This window comes from Podarcis cretensis (assembly GCF_951804945.1).
Source record: "Podarcis cretensis genome assembly, chromosome: 7".
In the NCBI taxonomy this organism is placed as follows: domain Eukaryota; kingdom Metazoa; phylum Chordata; class Lepidosauria; order Squamata; family Lacertidae; genus Podarcis; species Podarcis cretensis.
Window position 1 is genome coordinate 30,957,517 of NC_137176.1, and position 11,085 is coordinate 30,968,601.

Consider the following 11,085-nt stretch of genomic DNA (forward strand, 5'->3'; position numbering starts at 1 on the left):
AAGACTCACTTTTTCCCTCCTAAAAAGTAAGGGGAAACGTGTGTGCGTCTTATGGAGCGAATGCAGGCTGCGCAGCTATCTTAGAAGCCAGAACAGCAAGAGGGATCGCTGCTTTCCTGTGCAGTGATCCCTCTTGCTGTTCTGGCTTCTGGGATTCAGAATATTTTTTTCTTGTTTTCCTCCTCCAAAAACTAGGTGCATCTTATGGAGCGAAAAATATGGTATTTGCTTCCGGGGGGGGGGGGATTGTTTGCAAACAACAGCCCTACCTGCAGGTGATAAGACTTGAACCTGGGACCTTTCGTATGGAAAGAATGTGTTCTACTACTAAGCCACAGCCCTTCCCAAAGAACAAACACTTCCATAATCCCAAACATCAAAATAAATTGCTCTCTTATACAAGAAAGTGGCCCCCCAAGACAATATAAAACCAGTCCTGAAAGTCCTACATTGGCTCCCAGTATGTTTCCGAGCACAATTCAAAGTGTGGTGCTGACCTTTAAAGCCCTAAACGGCCTTGGTCCAGTATACCTGAAGAAGCGTCTCCATCCCCATCGTTCAGCCCGGACACTGAGGTCCAACACCGAGGGCCTTCTGGCAGTTCCCTCAATGCAAGAAGTGAAATTACAGGGAACCAGGCAGAGGGCCTTTTTGGTAGTGGCGCCCTCCCATAAGATGTCAAGGAAATAAACAACTATCTAACTTTTAGAAGACATCTGACGGCAGCCCTGTTTAGAGAAGTTTTTAATGTTTGGTGTTTTATTCTGTTGGGAGCCGCCCAGAGTGGCTGGGAAAACCCAGTCAGATGGGCAGGGTATAAATAAATTGTTGTTGTTGTTGTTGTTATACAGTACACTTTCTACAAGCAGGTGTTTATATTTGGGGGAAATTCTTATAAATAACAGGAAAGAAAGAAAGAAAGAAACTATGCCCATTTTTATTGCGTTCATCACCCATCATATCAAAGTAAAATGATACCAATATATCCAGGTACCAGAGTTCCATGGCCTATTTCAGACAAACTAAATGAGTGATTCAGTATACTCAGATTTGTTGCATTACACCTATAAAGCACTTCTCAAAAGGAAGGCCTGCCCATCAGGGCAAATGGAACACCACTCCACTAAACTCAGTCTTTCCTCAGACACCCCTCACCCGTCAGTCTGCCTGCTTTCTTGAAACCATCTTGAGGGTGGCACTGCTTGTCAGCTGCCTCCACCTTACTCTTAAGTGTTGCCCATTTAGACGTCAGCAGGGAGGATGCAAACAAAATTAGAACTCCACCCAATGGGCAACAGCTGCCCTTGATTATGAAAGCTAAGAAACAAAACATTTCTCCCCTCCCTCACCCAAAAGAAAAGAACATATCAGGTGACATTTTTGCAGCGACTGAAAGTTAAAAACTACATTTATTTCTAGCTAGATACATCCATAGTTATTTCACAACTCTCTCAGCATTCCCAATTCCTACTCTTTGGGTATGTTCACATTAGTGGCTTAAAATGCAGCAAAACCATTTTCTTCTGCTGAGTTTCAAGCCACATCGGCACAGTGTTGTTCACATCAGAGGAAGGCATGTTCACATAACATGCACGGCGCTTCTGGTTTCCCCTCCCCTGAAAACCCCTCCCCCTTCCCAAACTATTCATGAGGCTCACCAGCACATGCACACCCATCTGCGCATGCACACTCATCTGTGCATGTGACACAGCCATCTTGAACGTTCACACCATTCTGAAGCATGAAGTGAATGCAGCTTACATTTTGTAGTCAGATTGAAACTGGTTTCATGAAAAAATAACACTTCAAGTAGTAGTTGTTGCCAAGAAACTACAGGATCGATATGGGCTGTGGCCTCAAAATCTAGCTGTGGGAACACACTGGATGCAGAGTAAATGGTAATGTGCACATACCCTGAGTTTACTCATCTGTACATGAAAGACTAATACTTGGAATGTCTTACTTACTGGCGCCAAAACAGAAATAATGGAGCACAAGAAAGAGGCAGAACAGTGTCATTTAAAAGTGTGGCATGATGGTGTTGAATCAGAAACACTAAATTTAAATCCCCACTCAAGTCATGAAGCTCTCCAGGTGGGTGATTTTCAGCCATCTACTTTCTCTCAGCATAGCTGTTCTCTACATAGTTTTTGTGGTTGTGATATTTTTATCTTAGCTTTGAAACAATGGCAAAACATGCTGGCCCTCAGTTTATTGACAAATGGTGGGATACAAATAAGATAAGTAAAGAAGCATAGGCAACTCATGGCTTCAAAGAAGCACCTGGGAAAGAGGAATTCCATCCCAACAAGAAATAATCATGGAGGTGTGTTTGGAAAAAATGTGAGAGGATAGTCAGAGCTCCTCCCTGAGCTTTAAATTAGAGCCTGGCAAGGGCTATGTTCCACTAATTACTACACCTCACTTGAAGGTTCTCCAAGACTCAGCAGTGGAGCCCGTTTCCAGTGCCAAAAATCAGCCAAGGCTACCTTTGTGTGTGTGCAGAGGACCTTTTCTTCCCCAATTAATCCTCCCAGGATTAGAGTTTGCAGACTAGAACTGAGGCTTCCAAAAAGACTTGAGTTTTAGAAATTACCTCAGGTCAAATCACAAAGAATAGAGGAATGTTTTGAGATGACCCTCAATGCTTGGGACTTAAAATAACCTCAGGAGGATTGGAACCTTCTTTTTGTGTCAGAGTCAGGTCTAAAGGACATAAGACTAGCCTTGCTGGATCTGACCAAAGGCCCATCTAGTCCTGCATTCTGTGGCCAATCAGATGCCTAGGCACAGTTGCATCCTCCTGCCCATGCTCCCCAGCAACTAATACTCAGCAGCATAATGCCTCCGATAAGAACACTTTGCATCAAGTCACCTAAGGAAGCTGCTTTATTCCAAGACTGACCACTAGCCAGCATTGTCTACACAGGCTGGCAGCGGCTGTCTGACACTTCAGGCAGGAAGACTTCCTATTCCTACCTGAAGATGCCAAAGATTGAACCAGAGACCTTCTGCTGGCAAAGCACTTGAGCTACGGCTCTTCTCCCTATGGTTCTGGAGCATAAGGAGTAATAATAAGTCCCTGCCTCTGGGCATGTGCAGAGCATCTTTCCTTTCCCCGCAAGGGGTTGCTGCAACAGGACCCCACCCAAGGCAATGGATTTCCAAACAGGGTTGAACCCACGGCGCCTCCCCTTTCAAAAAGCCACCTCTTCTTTCCACGCACCCACCTCCCGCTCCAGGGCAGGGCCTCCCACCCCCACCCCAAAAAGCCGGGCCACGATGTCGACTCACCCAGAGTTTTGACGGCGATCTGCCTGGTCAGCGGCGGCGGCAGGTTGATGCAGACCAGATCCACATCCTGGTGCAGCAGGACCTCGTCTATCCGGCTGGTGTAGAAAGGCACGCTCATCTCCTTGGCCAGCTCCTCCGCCTCCTCCGGAGTGCGGCCCCAGAGCGCCTTGACCGCGAAGCCCTCGTCCTTTAGCAGAGGGATGATGACCCGGGCGGTCAGGCTGGTGCCGAACACACCCACCCCGGGCAGCATGGCTGCTGCTGCTGCGGGCAGCTGCCCCCTTTCCTCCTCCTCCAATCCTCCTTGCTGCGATCTGCCCTTCCCCTCTCGATGCCTCCCCCCCCCCCCGCCGCTTTTCCTTTCCTCCTCTTGGCTGGCCCTCCTCCTTTCACGCGGAGCCGCAATAATACGAGCAATGCGGAGTTGCAATGCAAAGGGCGCCCAGTCCCAGCTGCGAACTGCTGCTGCTATTGCTACTGCTGCTGCTGCACCGGGCGAGCGGCGCCCGGTCCCGGCAGCAGCGGCGACGGCTGCCGGCTGTGCCCCTGGCCGCGGGCCCCTGGCGCGCCAGCCGCCTCACCGGCCAAGCATCTGCCTCCTCCTTAGCTCCCCGACGCTGCCCCTCCATAGCCGGATCATCACACGCAGAGCCAAGCCCCGGATTCGTAGCGCTTCCTGGTCTTGCCTGCCTGCCTTGCGCACACACATACACACAGAATTAATAAATGAATTCAACACACGCACAAACGCAACCCGGCCGCTCGCTCGCTCGCTTGCCCGCAAGGCTAGCGCTGCCTCCCCTGCACCATCGCCGCGCCGTCCACCACAGGGGCCTCAGAGCAGCCAACAAGTGGCTCGGTGGTCAGGAGGAGGAGGAAGCAGCAGCAGCAGCAGCTCGGCGGGTCTTAATCTCCCTCCTCTGCCATGTTCACCACAATGCGCTCCTGAGCATTGTGAGAATAGGAGGAGTTTGAGCTGTCACCTCCCGTGTGTTCCCTCCGCCTGCAACGCCCTCCCGAGCTCTCCGCGTGCCATTGGCCGCCCATCCGGCTGGGGAGGGCGGCTCGGGCTGCTCCTCTCTCCCCCCCCCCCGTTCCCCCCGCCACCGCCGCACCTCTTCTTCTCCTTCTCCTCCTCCTCCTCCTCCTTCTCCCAGAGCTGACTTGCAAGCGCAGCGCGGAAGAAAATAATGACGAGCCAGCGGCGAGGCAAAACCTGAGCGGCTGCTCCCTTCCTTGCATGCTCGTGGCCGGCTTACGGCAGCATTTGGCTCCGGGCGGCTCCCGCCGCGCCTCAGGAAGGACAGCGAAAGGTCAGGAGGCCATCGCTGCAGCCACAGGGGAGCTGCCGGCCTTTGCTGCAAACACCCGAGGCCGCTGTTGCAAGCCTCTCCCTCGAGGATCTAGGCAAGGCTGGCGTGGACTTAAGCGCGCGGAGCCCTCCCACCCGCAAAAACACACTGTCATTCCGCCGAGGAACATTTGGCGCCTTTTTTCTTTTTTCTTTTTTTTTGCCGTGGTTTGGACATAAGGTGAAGAGACTCCTTTTTAAAAAACAACAACACCAGGCCTTCTGTAATTTAACAGCAACAACTTTACGCTTGTTTTAAAATAAGTTTCAGTGCTATTTCTTGAGTGTCTGAGGTTGTCGTTTTTCTCTCTGCTTCTGCATTATTTATTCTTGTTTTTAAGATTTTTAGTTGTATTTTTGTTGTTGTTGTAAGATGCCCACAGAAGGGTCGTTGGGGGGCAATTAAACAATGAAAGGAGGATAATTTCTAGTCTCAGGCAAGACTGGAGAATCCTGTCATTAAATTAACCCAGTTTCACCATATTAGAAGTAACCAGAAATTGGTCACAAATGGGCATCGTTGTAATGATGGGAGTGTTTGTTGCAAAAAAGGGACTCGCAAAACCTGCTCCATATTTCATGCAATTCTCAGGCTCTGGAATCAGACCTTTCTGACTTAAAAAGACCAGTGACACACATTTTCTCACCTTCCTATTATTAAATGCAGGTAGGAAAATGTAATATTGGAAGGAGCCTTTAGAAAACGTCAGGAATAAGTTACTTTTCTAAATTCACTATATTCTGTTAACCCAGATGCAATGTTCCCAATTTGAAGTGGCTGTGATCTTTGTATTTCTCTTCTCCTCCTGCCCCCCACCCCACTTAACAATAATGGGTGCTTCCTCATATGAGCTTATTTTGCTAACAGGAAGGTCGGTGGTTCAAATCCACGCGACGGGGTGAGCTCCTGTTGCTCAGTCCCTGCTCCTGCCAACCTAGCAGTTCGAAAGCACATCAAAGTGCAAGTAGATAAATAGGTACTGCTCCTGCGGGAAGGTAAACGGTGTTTCCGTGCGCTGCTCTGGTTAGCCAGAAGTGGCTTAGTCATGCTGGCCACATGACCCGGAAGCTGTATGCCAGCTCCCTTGGCAAATAAAGCAAGATGAGCGCCGCAACCCCAGAGTTGTCTGCGACTGGCCCTAACGGTCAGGGGTCCCTTTACCTTTACCTAATTGAGATATATTGCAAAGGGGCTATTGACAACAGGCTTCTTTGACTTAGCAGATTTCCCTCAAAAATGGTAAATCCAGATTAAATGAGGGAAGAGAAGTAAAATGCAGGCTGGCATTTTTATGACAACAATGTCACATGGGTGCTGCAAATACAACAACCATCTTGCATGCATGAGGAGCACCAGTCTCAACAGTAAACCCCTGTGGAAGCACCCCATAAATTTAGGTGCAATTCCTAGTTTTTAAAAATTGAAACACTACATCAGAAATATTTTTAGATTCTAACATGAAAGGCATGCTGGAATGTGACTGGTAGGTTCCAATAAATGTGGGCAGTTCAGCTCTTTGCCACTTTAGCAAGCTACCTCACAAAGCGTATTTACCTGTTCATTGCCTTCCTTACAGCAGCTCACATATCTGCCTATCCCCTCAGAACCTGTGAGAAGCTGTTTCCCAGCCTCCCACTTCATCTAAACCAGGCATAGGCAAACTGCCCTCCAGATGTTTTCAGACTACAACTCCCATCATCCCTGACCACTGGTCCTGTTAGCTAGGGATGATGGGAGTTGTAGTCTCAAAACATCTGGAGGGCCGAGTTTGCCTATGCCTGATCTAAACCCTCTTCATGGTACTCCTCTTAGGCCTCTATCCCTCTTTCACAAGGCCTCTGCTTCTCGGCCAACTATGGGGCAATGCCCACTGAAGGCCCTTTTACCTACAAGGCATCACTAAGTGGTATTTTTCACAAATCCAATCACCACTTGGGGTTCATGTTGTATAAAACATGGAATAAAACATGTAATATCATTTGATTATAACCTGATTCTGTGCCACACGCGTTAGGAAACACAATAAAATGTAGGAGAGGTTTAAGTCACGTGTACTGTCTTTACCATGCAACACACATCACTACAATTATTGCCTAGCAAGGAAGGAGTGCTTGAAAGATCACCTTGTATCAGGTAAGTGCATGCACACCTGTGAAGAAGTGTTTAAAGACAAGGCACCGTTAGGATTTCAGAGTGCACAGATTATCTCATTTGCCCATAAAATGCACAGAGGCATGTCTTTGGACAGGTCAACACTGTTCGAAAACACATGCATTATGTCATCTTATTTTGAGAGGGCTATCTCCTTTCGTGTATAAGGTCTTGGATCAGTGCTGTTTTTCTAGAAAAACAGGTGCTGGAACTCACCATAAACTCTGCCCTTGTTCTCTTCAAATGGCAATGGCACCCACCTGAGAGGTGCCAGAACTAAGTTCCGGTGAGTTCCAGCTGAAAAAAAGCCCTGGTCTTGATATCACAAAATTTAGTGAGCAGCACAGAACCAAGATAGTGTGGGAGCAGAACTAGGAGCTGGACTTTTCTATGACAGACAGGCAGTGGGGTGGGGGGACTGAATTCAGCAGCCGCTGCACTCAAACTTGGTAAGAGTTAAGGAACCTTCTCTTAAGGTAATGGCACCTGACACCAGTACTGCTTCATTATATTAACAAGTGTGTATTGTGTATTGGTGGGAGTGCGAGGAAGTAGGAACTCTTATTTCACTTGTGGACTTTCCCGGGCATCCACAGATTCTGGATGGCAGCATTTAACTTCACGGGTAACCGGGCAAATGGTTGTTATGGGTCTAACACCAGCACTGTTGTCACTTTCAGAAACGCAAAAAGGAGAACTAGTGCGTGAAGATCTGATTGTGTTTTGTGTTGGTAGCTGCTCTAGCAGAAATGGCATGATGCTGGAAGGCAGCAGGCTTTTCAGTAAAGGTTTGGCTTTCCAAGCACACTTTACACAAGATGCTTACGCAGCACCAGAGAGCCAGCAGAGAACCTAAAGTGAAGGACAGATTTGCAGATACTTGGATGCTTTTCATAATGTATGTTGGCAAAGGTGCCCCCGCATTGATCCCACCTTCTGTACATGGTACACTAAGGAGAGAAGTTTGTTAGTGCTTCGGTGTCTTGCAACAGAAGTGTGCTCTCGAGGAGGAAAACGGGAAACGTGACCAAGAATGCCAGTGCTCCAGAGTTTGTTAAGTTTTTATAGTTTATTGTTGTAACAGAAAATCCTTATAATAATGGGAGCCATCGTACAGCATTTTTAAATTCTATGCACTTCATATGCATTTTCTTCTTGTAAGCATACAATAATCCTGTAAGGTAAATCAGAATTTTCCTGCCCCATTTTGCAGGAGGGAGAACTGAAGTTTAAAGAGAGCAGCTTGCCTACGGCTCTTTGGTTAGTTCATGCCATGGATGAGATTTGAATCAGAGGCTCTCAATCTCTTAGATTCTTAGACACCATGTTACATCAGCTACCTCCACTCAAAAACCTAATCCCAAGCATCTTTATAGTTGTTTCAGTGAGACTTACTCCCAAGTAAGTATGCAGCATAGGATTGCAGCCCTAGACATCCCTCCCAACTTCTTAAGGAATTTTCCACAATCTCTAGCCTAGATTATTTTTTGACAGGTGTGACTCTCAGAATTGCTATTAAAGATGTGAAAGACTAGGCAGGGAGGAACTGGAAAATTTGGGAATATTTTTTTTCCCCTGGGTCTTCACAATGGACTAAGCTTACTTAAATTTATTGAGTTCAATGGGTCTACTTTGAGTATGACTTGATTGCCTCTCACTCTATTTTAACTGGCTGTTCTAAATTATGCCCAGATATTCCATGGCCAGTTGCCCTTTAAACAATATAAAATAATTTATCATGAGAAGGTAAAAGCAAAACCAAATATATTTAGTCAATTGTGCTCACATTTTAACATCATACCAATACAAGGACATAAAAAAATGAAGTAATGCGATGTCTCTGATTTTTCATTCTGTTCTGTCAGTATAATGTCACCAGGTTTTTTCCTCTTTTTCTTATTAAAGGTAAAGGTACCCCTGCCCGTACGGGCCAGTCTTGACAGACTCTAGGGTTGTGCGCTCATCTCACTCTATAGGCCGGGAGCCAGCGCTGTCCGCAGACACTTCCGGGTCACGTGGCCAGCGTGACGAAGCTGCTCTGGCAAGCCAGAGCCGCACACGGAAACGCCGTTTACCTTCCCGCTAGTAAGCAGTCCCTATTTATCTACTTGCACCCGGGGGTGCTTTCGAACTGCTAGGTTGGCAGGCGCTGGGACCGAGCAACGGGAGCGCACCCCGCCGTGGGGATTTGAACCGCCGACCATGCGATCGGCAAGTCCTAGGCGCTGAGGTTTTACCCACAGCGCCACCCACGTCCCTTTTTCTTATTACAGTATAGCAAATCATTTTACTACATATTAAGTAGAGGTCAACTGACCAAATAATATAATTTCATTTTTAGGTAGACTAGGATAGTATCAAAAATGAAAGGTGAAAACTCTCTTGCCAATTTGCTTCTCTATTTGCCACTGTCCATCCCAGCTCAATAAATTATCCTTGCAACTTTATTTTGTTTCCTTTTGCTTTTATGCATGGCACTGCAAACTTTAGCATACTTTACTGTATTAGTAAATTGGAGGTGTGCCATAGAAAAGCTTGTGACTCCCAAAAAAAGTTCAATATATGGAAATAAATCTCACAGCGATTCAAACAAGCAAATCCTATGAATAGCATGAGCTAGTTTTTCTTGTCCTCATTTTTGGACAAGGTAAAAACAAGCAGTAGACGATTACACATGTCAAAGGAATCTCTTTAACCCATTCCATGTTTTCCAGCCTAAGCTAAACTTAGGAGCATTTTTATAGTCAACTGCACTGATGTGGTTCCACTGAATCCTTAAAACGAAGAACCAAGGTTTAACTTGATGAAACACAATTTTCCCAATTACCAGTTGAGCACTGGAAGGTCCAGCTCAGAAGGGCAGCCTACACACTGCCAGCTGGCTTTTCTGCTTCATACCAAGGGAAAGCAGGAGGTGGGGGGGACAGGTTGGGCATGTATGACCCCACTGTCTCTCCACGTTAACTCAATTGCATGAAGAGTAATGCCTGAACCGAGCTTTCAAATGACCCAACCCACAGCAACGACATCACACCCATTGGTGTGGACAGAATATAAAGGTAAAGGGACCCCTGACCATTAGGTTCAGTCGTGACCGACTCTGGGGTTGCGGCGCTCATCTCACTTTATTGGCCGAGGGAGCCGGCATACAGCTTCCGGGTCATGTGGCCAGCAGGACTAAGCTGCTTCTGGTGAACCAGAGCAGTGCACGGAAACGCCGTTTACCTTCCCGCCGGAGCGGTACCTATTTATCTACTTGCTTTGACGTGCTTTCGAAATGCTAGGTGGGCAGGAGCAGGGACTGAGCAACGGGAGCTCACCCCGTCACGGGGCTTCGAACCGCCGACCTTCTGATCGGCAAAGTCCTAGGCTCTGTGGTTTAACCCACAGCGCCACCTGCGTCCCAATGGACAGAATATAGTGGGATGTAAACGCTTTCCAATAGTGTAGAAAGTCAAGCTGTGTACACACTCCTGTCTAATCTCAGTGGCGGACCTTCGGGTCTCAAATTTCAGTGGCGCCCTCTGCAATGCCAAAATTTGACACCCACACACCACTTCTAGCCTACCTCATAGTTATTGAGCCCCCTGTGGCACCCCAAGGCTCTGTTCCCAGTGAGATCGAACCAATTGCGCTCCCCTAAATCCACCTCTGCTACTCTATATCTTGTGCACTCCCACAGCTGGTTCTGAAGTGGTGTACACAATCCCTATCTACCCTGGTGTATCTTAGGAAAAACTGTGTTTTGATGTGTTTCCCCCACAAACTAGGTTCAATCCAGATTGAGAAAACGAATGACCTGTGTTTTAAGACTGTATTGTGTACACAGCCTCTGTTGCTATTCTGATTGCAGTTTGCTGTGGAAAAGTTTACAATGGTAGTGGCTAGGAGTTACCTGTCCAGAAGCAACCAAAATTCACTTTTAAGTTTAACCCATAAAATACTTTATTTATTTGCATGCATCAATCAGCGCATCAAGATCTCAAAGGGAAATGTTGATGAGATCAATTTGATGAGAGTACAGTTTTTAAAAATGCATTTCTCTCTAGAAAGAGAGAGACACGTATCGCACTTATCACACTTATCACACTACTTTCTGTATCTCTTATTTGTTAAAGCTCACCTAGAATCTTTTTCAACAACAGGCACATAGTATTATATAATCTACTCTGCAGCTTTTAAAAGATGGCAGTTTGCATGAAATCCACAGAACTAGTTGGAAGACTCGGGTGAAATTAGAGCTTGCTATACAAATGGAATTATTTGGAATTCAATAATGTGCTAAATT

At 46.8% G+C, this 11,085-nt stretch overlaps 1 protein-coding gene across 1 annotated transcript in view; it reads right to left on the minus strand.

Annotated features, from left to right (window-relative positions):
- The window catches only part of GFOD1 (Gfo/Idh/MocA-like oxidoreductase domain containing 1), a 46,614-nt gene extending 42,254 nt beyond the window's left edge, over positions 1–4,360 (minus strand). Inside the window, exon 1 of the mRNA XM_079985062.1 lies at positions 3,295–4,360. Within this exon, the coding sequence (XP_079841188.1) occupies positions 3,295–3,547 (253 nt within the window). The 5' untranslated portion in view covers positions 3,548–4,360. The remainder of the gene's footprint in view (positions 1–3,294) is intronic.
- Between the last annotated feature and the right edge of the window lie 6,725 nt (positions 4,361–11,085).